The sequence below is a fragment of the Glycine soja genome, chromosome 4 (assembly GCF_004193775.1).
Source record: "Glycine soja cultivar W05 chromosome 4, ASM419377v2, whole genome shotgun sequence".
Classification (NCBI taxonomy): domain Eukaryota; kingdom Viridiplantae; phylum Streptophyta; class Magnoliopsida; order Fabales; family Fabaceae; genus Glycine; species Glycine soja.
Genome location: NC_041005.1, coordinates 6,005,570 through 6,019,577, shown reverse-complemented (window position 1 = coordinate 6,019,577; position 14,008 = coordinate 6,005,570). Strand labels below are relative to the sequence as shown.

Below are 14,008 nucleotides of genomic sequence, written 5' to 3'. Positions count from 1 at the left end.
GGGATGAATTTTATCAATAAATTATTTGCATTTTCTGTCACCTGTTTGCTTAGGATACTAATTTATTCTATTCTATGACTGTTTTTTAGGGAGGGGATGAATTTTATCCATAAATTATTTGCATTTTCTGTCACCTGTTTGCTTAGGATACTAATTTATTCTTTCTCTTTCACTTTAAAGTTTAAATGTCTTTCTTCCATAATCCATGACACAGTCAAGTGATAAATTAATCACACACTGAGGTAGTGATTCTCACACTCACAAATCAGGATATTCGCAGGTTTCATTGATTTGACTAAAACAAAATTTCAGAATGTGAATGTCTTTTCCCATGTGTATGCCGTTGCCCCATTTTTCTCTACAGTTTGTCCCTCACCCCTGCTAATGTATACTATTTTGCTCTCAGGCTGTGAATGATGAGACAGCAATAGATGCAAACTTCTCTGGAAGTTTGGCCTTTGAAAAAATTATGCTTCGCTATATTCCCAGTTATCATCATTTGGTGCCACTCAAATTTGGGGTTTTAAGTGAAAACACAAAACTTTCAGGATCTCTTTTAAGACCGTAAGATTATTACTTTTTTCAGTTTTGATTAGTTTTTATTTATTAAGATTTAGTAATGTTGTTGCTTATTATATATTTATATTATCAATCATTTCTCCACTTTTTCATCATGGATATCTCTTGTACTTCCTGTTGGCTTGTCCCAACTCGTTAATACTCCTTTCCTGTCTCAATATGACTCTTTTTAATCATTTTTTTTAATTGCAGGAGGTTTGATATAAAATGGACTGCACCGACGGCAGAAGGGCCTTTCAGTGATGCTAGAGGAGATATCATTTTTTTTTGGAAGGCAAAATTAGAATATTATTAATAAACTAAACAGTACCAGGGGTACTGAAGATAACAATTACAAGGCACTAGGTGCCACCTTCCAAAAACAAAAAAACCAAACCCCAACAAAGCCCCACACAAAGGACACCAATACAGATATCATTTAACCAAAGGCCTCCACAAGATTGGTAGACCAGTGGTTATAAGATGTATTGAAACCTTTGTCTCCAACTTTTAGCCAAGACCAAACTAAAAATAATGCCTCCTCCAAGACTTTCTGCGGTTCAAAAAGAGTGCCTTGAAACAGGAGAGAGTTCCTATGCTGCCATATTGTAATAGATAGAGCAATCCACCACATGCCCCGCCTACTGTGGTTACTCGAAGCAGCAAACCCATCACAGAATTGAATAAAATGGCTAGCCGGATCAGTTGGAAGAGCTCCTATACCCCGGATCCATCTCATGGATTCCCACCACAGCCCCTTAGTCATATTGCAGTGGAAGAAAAGATGCCCAGCCTCCTCATGTTGACAGCCACAAAGAGGGCACATAATATCCTGAATAGGAATGCTTCTTCTGGACAAATTTCCCCTAGTGGGGAGTCTATCCAAGAACAACCTCCAAGAAAAAACCGCAGCTCGTGGGGGGATTTTCAAATGCCAAAGGATCTGAAAATTCCTCCTGGACGGAGCAGGGCTGATGGATGGCATCAGAAGCCTATAGGCTGACTTGGTGGAGTAGACACCACTAGGGTCAGCTTTCCAAAACATGCTATCAAGGGCCTGATTCTGGATAGATATGCCTGAAATATCATCCATGAAGTCAACAGCCATCGCGTACTCATAATCAAATAATCTCCTTCTCCACTTGAACTCCCAGCTCCAAATATTCTGAGAGAACTTTCCCATCTCAGAAATGGTGAGATTCTGCTGTCTGCTGATGGTATAGAGTTGATTATACTTTTGCTGAAGGTTACATCCCTCACTCAGCCAGGTATCTTGCCAAAATTTGATTTTGTCCCCACAACCAACCCTCCAAACCATATTCTGATGGATGCTGTGGAAATCAGGCTGATTATAGAGTCTTCTAAGGTCCTTCCACCAATGGGAATGCCAAGCTTTATCTCTACCACTCTGCAGGTCTACCCAACCACCATATTTGGAAATGAGAACTCTGGCCCAAAACTGATTGTGGTTAACAGCTAGATCCCAAATCCATCTCCCCCTCAATGCTGCATTGAATTTGGACAGATCCTTTATCCCCAAACCTCCATCACTCTTTGGAAGACAAACCACTTCCCATTTTACCCAAGGGATTCTCTTGAGCTGTTGATTTCCCCCCCACATGAAATTTCTTTGGAGAGATACCAGCTTATCAACCACTCTTTTGGGGATCTTGAAGAAAGATAGGAGATAAATAGGGAGAGCATTCAAAACAGACTTTATCAAGGTAACCCTACCACCCATTGATAAGTTCTTCTGGTTCCACTTGGATAGCTTAGCTTCAAACTTAGATATCATAGGCTCCCATACAACCCTGCTTGATGATTTGATACCAATAGGCATACCCAGATAGTAGAAAGGAAAATCCATGTGTCTACAGTTCAAAAAATCTGCTACTTCCTGAATCCAGCTGGCCTGTACCCCCACAACACCAATCTGGCTTTTGGCAAAGTTGATCTTCAAGCCCGATGCCATTTCAAAACCTCTCAGCATTGACTTCAGGACTACAGCATTCTCCCAAGAGGCCTCTCCAATAAAAACTGTGTCATCTGCATATTGCAGAATGTTTGTTGGCACTTTTTGTCTCCCAACCAAGAAACTTGAGTACAGATCTCTGTTCAAAGCCTCCCTCATCATACCAGTAAGCCCCTCAGCCACTATGTTGAAAAGCAAAGGGGCTAAAGGATCCCCTTGCCTCAATCCTCTAGAAGGAACAAACTCCTTGGTGGGGCTCCCATTTACTAGGACTGAAATTGTAGCTGTTTGGAGACAAGCAGAAATCCATTTTCTCCATTTAAGACAAAAGCCTAATCTCATCAACATATAATCCAGAAAAGACCAAGAGACCGAGTCATAGGCTTTCTCAAAATCCACTTTAAATATCATAGCAGGCTTCTTCCTCCGAATAGCTTCATCCACCACCTCATTAAGAATAAGAATTCCATGAAGGATATGCCTATTCTTTATGAAGGCTGACTGCCTTTCATCTATTAGGTCTGGAAGCACCACCCTCAACCTGTTTGCTAGAAGCTTAGCCATGATTTTATACATGCAACCAATGAGCGATATGGGCCTATAATCATTTAGGGACTGTGGTTGGGTTATCTTGGGGATAAGAGCCACAAAAGATGCATTGCTCCCTCTAGGAAAAGAGCCATGAACATGGAATTCATCCACAAATCTTCTAAAATCAGGTTGCAACATCCCCCAAAATTCCTTGATAAAATTAAAATTAAAACCATCCGGGCCCGGGCATTTATCTCCAGCACAGCTCCAAACAGCATCCTTGAGCTCTATGTCAGAAAAGGGAGCAGTCAACCCCTCTCTTTGATGTTGGTCTATGGAGGGAAAGAAGACCCCATCCAAAGTAGGTCTATGATGATTCTGCTCAGTAAACCTCTCAGCAAAGAAATTGAACACTGCCTGCTTAACAAGGTCTGGTTGGTGGACCCACACACCATCAATAAGAATGCCCTGAACAGCACCTGAGCTTCTTCTAAAATTTATCAATTTGTGAAAATAGGCTGTGTTTCTGTCGCCCTCCTTGATCCACTTAGCCCTAGATTTCTGCCTCAGCAATGATTCATAAGCAGTTGAAACATCCCACAGTTGTTGCTGTAGAGATTTCTTGGTTATGACTTCAGAAACAGATAAGGTTCTATGAGAAGCTAAGTTCTCCAAATCATGAAGTTTCTGCTTCAGGTTCTGAATCTGAGAAGCTTTGATGTCCCCCTTCTCTTTACACCATTGTTTTATAACCAATCTCAGATTCCTCAGCTTATTTTTAAGAGCAACTCCCCCCCATCCGCCCTGCATATCTGAGTTCCAGGCTTCTTTAATCATAGAGTGGTACCCTTTATGGTTAAGCCACCAATCCACCACCCGAAAAGGCTTAGGGCCCCAATCCACCATCTGCGTTGTCAGAATGATTGGGCAATGATCCGAATAATCTCTTTGAAGGACATGTTGGGAGGTATCAGGCCACAAGGATAGCCACTGATCAGACACCAGAAATCTATCTAGTCTGCTCTTGGCACTGCCATTGGGCCTAAACCAAGTGAAATTGTTCCCAAAGCATCTTACGTCCTGAAGCTCCATCTCAGATATCCAGTCATTGAAGTCTGAGATATCTGAAACAACATCAGACCTCTGAGATATACTGATTCTCTCCCCCTGATTCCTAATGGTGTTGAAATCCCCTAAAAAGCACCATAGGCCACTTGGATCAGAATCCTTAAGGTGCCTCAAATCCTCCCACAGAGCCCTTTTCCCAGGTAAATCGCAAGGAGATATCATAATCTCACATGATTTCATTACTGTTAATTCTGCTTCGGCTGCATTAGATTTGTATATGAAAGTTCAAACATCTTTTTCTGATAATTTTTCTTCTAAAAGAGAAGAGTTTTATGCACCGAGAGCCAGTCTATTCACTGTTGGTGGAGTTGAGTTTGATTTGCACATGCGTGGATTTGAATTCTTTAGTTTGGTCACGCCTTATACATTGGATTTTCCAAGAGCTTTGATTTTGAAAGCAACCGGAAGGATCAAGTTTCAGGGAAAGGTTTTAAGACCTAGTACCACTATTATTGAACATAATTTTGACAAGAACAAGCAGCATGTGCAAATGTTGGAGAAAGGAAGTGCAGCTAGTCTTGTTGGTGAGGTTTCAATCTCTGGTCTCAAATTGAATCAATTGATGCTTGCACCTCAGATGTCTGGGTCATTGAGTGTTTCTCCTGATTGCATCAAGGTGATGAATAAACTTTTCTCTTCCTAAAAATCTTTCATTGAGATATTATGAATTTAACAAACTGCTTGGCAGTATTACATTGTAGTATAATCATGGACAATGATTCTGTTTTTTTTTTTTTTTTTTGTTTTTTGTTGGGGTGGGGGTGGTGGGGAGGAGTGGGTTTACAAAATCATGGACTAGGGGTTCCACCAAAGAGATTTGTATTAAATATGGGTGGGGATGGGGGTAAGAAGTTTTTAAATGCATAGCAATTATTGGGATAGCAGCTAATATGTTGAAAGAACAGTTAATAAGTAACTGCTTGTTGACTTAATTTAACAGTTGAATGGTTAATTGTTCCTTACTAGCAATATTTTTACCAAGAAGTCCTTTTTGAAATATCCATTGATTATCATGTTTTATATTTTTATGGATGAAATCTATACATGTATTCCCATACAGTGAATTCATGATTCACTTAACCCCTCACTCACCTACACACACACCAAAATCATTTTGAGGATGTTTGATACATAAAGCCTGGAATTGGTTTATGTGCAAGTTTTAAGTTAATACATAGCAGTTTGTTGGATCCATTTTTTTAAAAAATAAAAATTAAAAAGGCTGGATTTGGCCTTCAAGATTTTTTTTTTGCACAGCAAAAATCTATATATAATTTTATATATAATGTAGTACTAGGTGTACTGCATACAGGAAAAAGAGTACAAGGCAAAATTGCCTAACCCATCTGAAAAAACAAGATAACGTTATCTGAAACAAAAAATCAGATTTGGCCTTCAAGATGAAACTCTTTTAGAGAAAGAATGGGTTCTTCAGTGTAGAAACTTATGAACTGGTTATACTGCTTCTTCCTTACAATTTATGCTGGCCTTGCTTTGCTTATGATTTTCTCCCTTAGTTAAGAAAAGTGATTGATATCAGCGTAGTTTTAAGTCTTGGTCAACTCATTCACACGTGAATTGTTACCTGTTCATATTTCTCCTTTGTACAAGTTTATATTTATATTTAATTCCAAAAGGAAAATTTCCACCATAGTCTCCACATTTAAAAAAAAATTAGTTATTTGTGAAAGGTAGACATCTTTATGTCTGCAAGTTTTGGATTTCCTTGTGGCAAACCATTTCATATTGTCTGGCTATACAATAATATATTAGATTTTCTAACTTCCATTCTTTATTGGAGCACAGTTGAATGCCTCTGGTAGGCCTGATGAAAGTCTTGTGATGGATTTTGTTGGGCCACTACAGCTCAGTGGTGAAAGTGGTCTGAAAAGTGGACAACTGATGTCCATTTCCCTTCATAAGGGCCAGTTGAGGGCTAATGTAGATTTTCAACCATGTCATTCAGCTAGCTTGGAGGTACTTATATTTAAATATTGGGCCCAATGTTTGAATCCAGATATGTTTGTTTCTATGCTGGCATATTTTTTGGCACTCAATATTAGCCCAAAAGTTAATGTTGAAAATCATTCTTTTCATTTTTCTTGCTTTTGTGGGCCGTACTTGTAGGTATGGCATTTTCCACTTGATGAGCTGGAACTTGCTTCTCTCAAGGGAACTATACAGAGGGTAATATTACCAATTTGGCTTCATAATTCCTTATTATCCTTGTCCTTTGCTGTAACCTCCAATGCACGTTTTGATCATAATGAAGTTGACCCAGTTTTGTCAGGGAGATTAGACAGTTTTCAATATTATGTTCTGCATGAGTTCATCTTGAGGTTTGACCCTAGATTGCTTATAGAGTAAATGTAAGAGGGCTTTGTGGACAAAAAATGATCATTAGTAGTTGATAAACATCTCCAAATCTTAAACTGCTACAAAATCAAGCAATGATTATTTGTAGTTAATATGTGTACCTGCTTATGTAAAAGCCTTTGGGCTTAAAGGATGTACACAAAACAGTAGGTTCTAATCAGTGTTAAGGATCAGTATCCCAAAAGCTCAAGTTATTAGGAGAAGTCTAGAATATTTTTATAATGAGGGGTACCTATGATGGTGGTAGAAAAGAATATACTTTTATTTAATCATATAAAGACATGACAAATATTCTTTTAAAATAGTTTTTAAAATAAAATTCCTTAAAATGTCGGGACGGTGTCTATAAGATGGACTTTGTGGTTACCTTAAAATGGTGATTTTTTCCGATTTAAAATTACAATAAAAATCTAACTTTTTATTTTGGTAAAAGAAAAGTGGACATCAAATGGAGGAATCCCTTTCTATAGCAGTATAGATATTTCTAAGACAAAACATAGCAAAGATGCACATACATGAAAAATGTACACAGCATACAACTTAGAGGAAAATAATTCTAATACGCAACTTTTGATGTTTCTATCAGATTTGTTGCCATTTCTTTTACCTCTTCACTTCTCCCTTTTTCTGTTCAGTCCTGCCTGAATGATGACTTGGTCAAGGCATTATTAATGGCCATGGTCTCATGTAATGAAAATAATGTGGTGTTTTTAAGCCGGTTGCCTTTTTTTTTTTTTCAGGCAGAAATATCCAACTTTTGGCATTTCAATCAGATTTTTTTTTAACTCTTTACTTCTCCCTTTTTCTGTTCAGTCCTGCCTGAATGATGACTTGGTGAAGGCATTATTTAATGGTCATGTAAGGAAAATAATGTGGTGTTTTTCAACTGGTTGCCTTTTTTTTTTCAGGCAGAAATCCAGCTTAATCTTCAAAAAAGAAGAGGACATGGAATCATATCTGTACTTCAGCCAAAGTTCAATGGAGTGCTTGGTGAAGCCCTGGATGTGGCAGCTAGGTGGAGTGGAGATGTTGTGAGTTCCTAAGTTCATTCTCTTATGTTGAGAATAAGAGAAAGAAAGAAATGAGACTAAATCCGTGTGGCAATGTACACAACGGAGTGTATTATTATATAGCGTGAGAAATAATTACAGAGAAAATAATTGCCTAATTGATAGAGTACTTAGTATATCTCAGTGTTAAGAGTACTCTTTGTATCTTGTACATTAGTGATAAGCTGACTCAGCATTAGTTAGCCAGCTGTCATTCTGTTAGAACAGCTGTTGTCTGTTATAGGTGTTGAAAAGCTGCCTTAATTGCAGTCACCCCTAGCCTGCCGTATTTGTGGCCTCTTTGAGGCTGCCTGAATTGCAGCCTTGAGGGTTGTGGCTTAGTCCCACATCGACTACAAGCTGGTTTGGTTGGGTTGAGTTAGGCCCAAACCCATATTTTAAGAATATTGTAACAGAAATAAGACCGTATTATGAATCATTGTCGTAGTAATGAGTAATGATATTATGTTGTGGTTATGTTGCACAAATAAAAACTTCTTCTGAACTGTAAATTATGTTAATTTTGTTACTGATTGTCAGTTGATGTTCTATTGTTCAGATCACTATTGAAAAAACTATTTTGGAACAAAGCTACAGTTATTATGAAATGCAAGGTGAATATGTATTACCTGGCACTCGAGATGATAACCCTGTTGACATAAAAGGGGATGGCTTTTTAAAAAGGTTCTTGTCTGGGCATCTTGGTAGTGTTATATCCTCGATGGGTAGGTGGAGAATGAAACTTGAAGTTCCCAGAGCTGAGGTTGCTGAGATGCTCCCTCTTGCAAGGCTTCTTTCTCGAAGTATGGATCCTGCTGTTCTTTCAAGATCAAAGGTTGTATTATGCTTTATATGTCATTGATTGTCAGATTCTAGATCAGTTGATTTAGATACCTTGCTAATGATTCTATCTTTGTAACATGTGAGTTGGTTAATTCAGGAGTCTAACCACATGGTTTATTTGGTGCTATTGAAAACCATAGAACATCACATTTTTACTTTTTAAGGTTTCAAGTTTATATGAATGTACTTTGGCTTTCCCTGCTTCGCCTTCCCCAACTCACACCGAAAGCATTTTTTCTTTTCCAAAAAATGGGTAGGTATAAAGCTAGAGGAAGCCAAATTCAATTTTAGGTTCTTCATGCTTGTGGCTTTTTTGTTTTTCTTGTTGCTTGAGTTTTAATCAAGTACAAATTTCAGTGATATTGAAATTTTTCTTGTTGAAAGCTTTAAAGCCTACCATTGAACTGATAATAACTATATCACTCTTGGTTAAAAAATGAATATAGATAACAAATCACATTCTGTCTTACTCTTATATCAAATTGAAGTTTATAACCAGTTAAATAACTTCTTTGTAAGATAACAAGAATACTTGCATTGTACAAAATGGAATTAGACTTCTTTCTCTTTGATTTTCTATCGATTTTGGGCATTAAATCTTGAAAATGTAGCTGTCAAACTCTAGCATCTAAAAGGCTGAGGACAGTGAAACCCTGGTAAATGAGAACTGAACTCTATTTGAGGGGTTTGTTCATCTCCATTCATGTTAAGGAAGTTTTATGCTATGATAATTTTTTAAATAAGACAAAAAAGTTTAGGAGAATCTATAGGAAAAAAGGAAAGAAACTTGCTCTAAATAGTTTTACTGAAGATTTAGTTTTTGATAGAGCCCATTAGCATTAACTCATTAAGTGTGTTGTGTGCCATGTAGCCAACCCTATTGAGTGTTATAAGGCTTGGTTGTTATTGTTGTTACTGATGCATTAATGTTGCCAATACTTTCTTTTTAATTAGTTTTGTGTGCAAGTAGCTGAACCCATCCAGTTGGGATAAGGCTTCATTGTTGGATTTGTTGCTGTATTGTATTGTATTGATGACAAGCCTTTGTGTGTAAAGTACTAGTTTTCTTGGAGGTTTACTGGTGTTATACTGTTATTAATTTTTATTCCTATAACAAATATCTATCTCCTAAATCATTGTTTCTGCCTCCGATTATTCTTTTGAGAACTCAATAAGTGATGGAGGCCATAATTAAATTTATTAACCTTACTGGACTTGAAGCATAAGTATGAAAATTAATTCAACTTGGGCAACAAGAATATACTATAGGGTTGAAGAATCTGAATAAATAAGCTATATCACCATGCTTCTGTTTCTATTTTCTAATCAGCCTCTGTTTTTTGAGTTATAATTGTAAATTAATAGAATAGAACATTCAAGTTTCAATAACATATTTGAAATAATTTTTCCCTATAATTTTATGTTGTATATGTTTGCAGGTATGTATCTGCTGAAAATTTTAATGATTGTCAGTTTTTTATTACATATATAGACCTTGAGAAAAGATAATACTAATGTGTGTTACCTTAAAACCTGTGGTTCATCCTGTTTACTTAGTTTTTTAAGAAATAGAATGCTGATTATGCGTGTTACCATGTCACTTGTAGGATTTTTTTATTCAAAGTTTGCAGTCGATAGGATTATATTCTATGAGCACTCAACAACTGATTGAGGTATCATCAAGGAATCATATTTTATTTTCTTTTCAAAAGCCACAATATACTTGATGCATCTGAGTTTGTGCTCCCAACATGAACTGGGCATGTAATGTTTATTTATTAAGGAAACAACTTAGATGTAGTTCGTTAGGTGCTTTTGGTGTTGTTCTCTAATCAAAATTGGAGTTTCAACTCGGTAATCTATATAATAAAGGTTTGCATTAAATGTCTAGTTGTCAACCTAGATTAATGGGATGAAACTCTAATTCTGATTTGAGAATGACACCAAAAACACCTATCAAATTGTATCTAATTCATGATCCAAATTTTATTCATGATTCAAATGATATTCACTGCAAAAATTGAAGTTTCTTTGTTTGTCATTAATGATACTCAACTTGCAGTTAATAAGGGAGCATCATGTTCCGTCAAATGATGTTCTTGAAGATTTGAGCCTTCCTGGTTTACTTGAACTCAAAGGTCGCTGGCATGGTTCTCTCAATGCAAGTGGTGGAGGGAATGGAGACACCCTGGTAAAAATTTATTGTTGTTTGTATTATTGGCGGTTGGCATAAATCATCTACTTTTTGATGAATGGCTTTCCATTCAATTCCATTTCAGGCAGAATTTGACTTTCATGGGGAGGATTGGGAGTGGGGAGAATACAAAACTCAGTGTGTCTTGGCAGTTGGTACTTATAGTAATGTTGATGGCTTGCACCTGGAGAAAATTTTGATCCAGAAGGATAATGCCACAATTCATGCTGATGGAACTTTGTTAGGACCTAAATCCAACCTTCATTTTGCTGTCTTAAACTTTCCTGTTAGTCTGATACCAACAGTAGTTCAGATCATTGACTCTACAGCATCCAACGCTGTTCATTCTCTGTGGCAATTGTTAGCACCCATTAGGGGGATCTTGCATATGGAAGGAGATCTTAGAGGAAGTTTAGCAAAACCAGAATGTGATGCTCAAATTAGGCTACTTGATGGTGCCATTGGTGGAATTGTTCTTGAACGAGCAGAAGTCGTTGCCTCTCTGACCTCAACCAATCGTTTTCTATTCAATGCAAAATTTGAACCTTTGATCCAGAATGGTCATGTACTAATTCAAGGAGCTATTCCTGTTACTTTTTTCCAAAGTAACATGTCACAGCAAGATGTGGAATTAGATAAGAATAGGGCTACTTGGGCTCCTGAATGGGTGAAAAAGAAGAACATGGGGGCCACCGATGATGCCAGAGACAAAAAAGTTTCTAGACGTAGAAATGAAGAAGGTTGGAATACTCAATTAGCTGAAAGCCTTAAAGGTTTAAATTGGCAAATTTTAGATGTTAGAGAAGTCAGGGTTGATGTTGATATAAAAGATGGGGGAATGATGCTAGTAACAGCTTTAACTCCTTATGCCAATTGGCTTTATGGCAGTGCTGATATCATGCTTGAGGTGGGTGATGTCAATAGATTTTTGTTAAATAATTATTTTTACTTATCTGAAGTATTGTCATGTGGATTGACTTAACAGGTCAGAGGTACAGTTGACCAACCAGTGCTTAATGGATATGCATCATTATGTAGGGCATCTATCTCTTCACCCGTGTTCCGAAATTCACTGACCAACTTTGGTGGAACTGTGCACATGAAATCAAACAGGTTATCCATCCCCTCACTGGAGAGTAGGATAGGCAGAAAGGGAAAGCTGCTTGTAAAAGGGAACCTTCCCCTCAGAACAAAGGAAGCAGCTCTCAATGACAAGATCGAGTTTAAGTGTGAAGTTCTAGAAGTGCAGGCAAAAAATATTTTAAGGTTGGCTTTTTACCTTGCGCAAGGGATCTAAGCTATGTTTTGACTTATTAATGGATGTATGAAGCTAATGTGATCATCAAATCTCAAATATTATTGACTTTTGACAATGTAACTTTTATTTTATTACATTTTATTTGCCTTATATGATTTTTATTTTAAAAAACCCCTACTTTTGTCAGTGGCCAGGTCAACTCCCAGGTGCAAATAACTGGTTCCATATTGCAACCTAACATTTCAGGAAATATTAAACTTAGTCAGGGAGAAGTGTATTTGCCACATGATAAGGGTGGTGCTGCTTCCAATGGATTCCCATCATATCCATCTGCACTTCCCCGTGGTAGCGTTGATAAATCATTTGCTTCAAGATATATTTCACGGTATTTTGGCTCAGAAGCTGCTTCTCCGATGGCCAAAAATTCTCAATCCTCTGACTGTGGTAATACTTTACGTGGTTTAGCATGTGATCTTCTCCCATTGCCTTATAATATTGCTCTATAATCAGAATTGACTTGCTTATTATTGTGAATGTATTACTCTGGATTAATGACTCTGCGTGTATTCAATCTAAATCATGCATATACATTTTTACTCAAATTATTTTTGCTTAACTGCCAACCATGAAGTTAGCATTGTGATAAACCATGATGATATCAATGTAACTATCATGATCATAACTTTTAGATAGTAATCTTCAGCATTCAAACTTGTAATGAGTCAGGATGGTAAAGTGCAATTAATGTTTAAAATTAGTAACATCATGTTACCAATGAAAATATCAATTTGATACAACATTATAAACATGCTTTTACGTTTTCTTGTGAAGAAGGAAAAGGGATACAATGAAAATTTATGTAGGCTGAGGAAAGAGTTGATTGAAAAAAGAACTGTAGAGGATAAAGTTACACTTTTTATGTTATAAATATAAAAGGAATAATTATGTTACTAGTTACTGTTGTTGATTTTTTATTATTAGAACAGATTTGTAGGATAGGTTTATTTCTGTCTTATTGTAAATAGTACTACTTTAGGATGCTATTTCCATTTTTTTCTATGTACAAGTACAAGTTTGTTGTTTTATTTCCTTTTATTTGGAAAGATTTGCTTTTTTTTTTTGTGTGATATAGCTCTATTCTAGGGAACTAGCTAATATTTTTTGGGTATATGATGATATTTTCCTTTGGAAAAAAAAACACATGGCAGTCAATGAGTCAATTCAGGTGGAAAAGGATATGGAGGAAGTGCAGATAAAACCAAATATAGGAATCTGCCTTAGTAATCTGAAGCTTGTGCTTGGACCAGAGTTGAAGATAGTTTATCCTTTCATCCTTAATTTTGCTGTTAGTGGAGAGCTTGAGTTGAATGGTCTTGCCCATCCCAAATGTATAAAACCTAGGGGCACACTGACATTTGAGAATGGTGAAGTTGATCTAGTCGCAATGCAGGTTTGTGTGAAGTTTTTTTTGAAACTCTTATGAACAGTAATCACAGTTTCTTCTCGGATAGTTTTGTTTTGGTTTTCCCCCTAACTTTCTGAAGCCTTTGTTTAGGTTGATAAAATTCATTTTAAATGCAGGTGAGGTTAAAACGGGAGCATCTCAATGTTGCAAGGTTTGAGCCTGATAATGGACTAGATCCTATGCTAGATTTAACCTTGGTTGGATCTGAGAGGCAATATAGAATTCATCGTCGAGCTAGCAATTGGCAGGACTTTGTAGAACAGGATGCACTGTCACCAATTGAGGTAAATGACACTGCTCTCCATTATCTTGCTTGATCAATCTGGAGCTCTAAACTATAGTGTTGTGTTCAACTTGTAACATGTGTTGTCATTGTCAAACACGACGCATATAAGGTTCATATCTATGCTGATTCTTTTTTAAAAGTTACACTTACCCTGCAAGTTTCAGTGTCATTTTATTCTACCAAAAAAACACATGCAAGGGGAAAATGTAAACTTGAGTAACTTTGCCATCCAATGGCCATTATTTGCACTTGTAATTTTTTGGATGTGTCGGACTTCTTATTCTCTCTGTTCTAAGAGACTCCTGCTCTGACTGCCAAACTTATTTCTTTTTAATGTATGGCTTTGTG

The 14,008-nt window shown here is 36.8% G+C and overlaps 1 protein-coding gene across 1 annotated transcript in view; it reads left to right on the top strand.

Annotated features, from left to right (window-relative positions):
* The window catches only part of LOC114409015, a 33,262-nt gene that overhangs the window by 5,927 nt on the left and 13,327 nt on the right, over positions 1 to 14,008 (top strand). The window contains exons 9-22 of the mRNA XM_028372288.1: positions 407 to 564; positions 772 to 818; positions 4,330 to 4,805; positions 5,996 to 6,166; positions 6,317 to 6,376; positions 7,474 to 7,596; positions 8,174 to 8,449; positions 10,065 to 10,130; positions 10,520 to 10,648; positions 10,737 to 11,558; positions 11,637 to 11,917; positions 12,097 to 12,353; positions 13,118 to 13,359; positions 13,491 to 13,658. Coding sequence (XP_028228089.1) covers positions 407 to 564; positions 772 to 818; positions 4,330 to 4,805; positions 5,996 to 6,166; positions 6,317 to 6,376; positions 7,474 to 7,596; positions 8,174 to 8,449; positions 10,065 to 10,130; positions 10,520 to 10,648; positions 10,737 to 11,558; positions 11,637 to 11,917; positions 12,097 to 12,353; positions 13,118 to 13,359; positions 13,491 to 13,658 — 3,276 coding nt within the window. The remainder of the gene's footprint in view (positions 1 to 406; positions 565 to 771; positions 819 to 4,329; positions 4,806 to 5,995; positions 6,167 to 6,316; positions 6,377 to 7,473; positions 7,597 to 8,173; positions 8,450 to 10,064; positions 10,131 to 10,519; positions 10,649 to 10,736; positions 11,559 to 11,636; positions 11,918 to 12,096; positions 12,354 to 13,117; positions 13,360 to 13,490; positions 13,659 to 14,008) is intronic.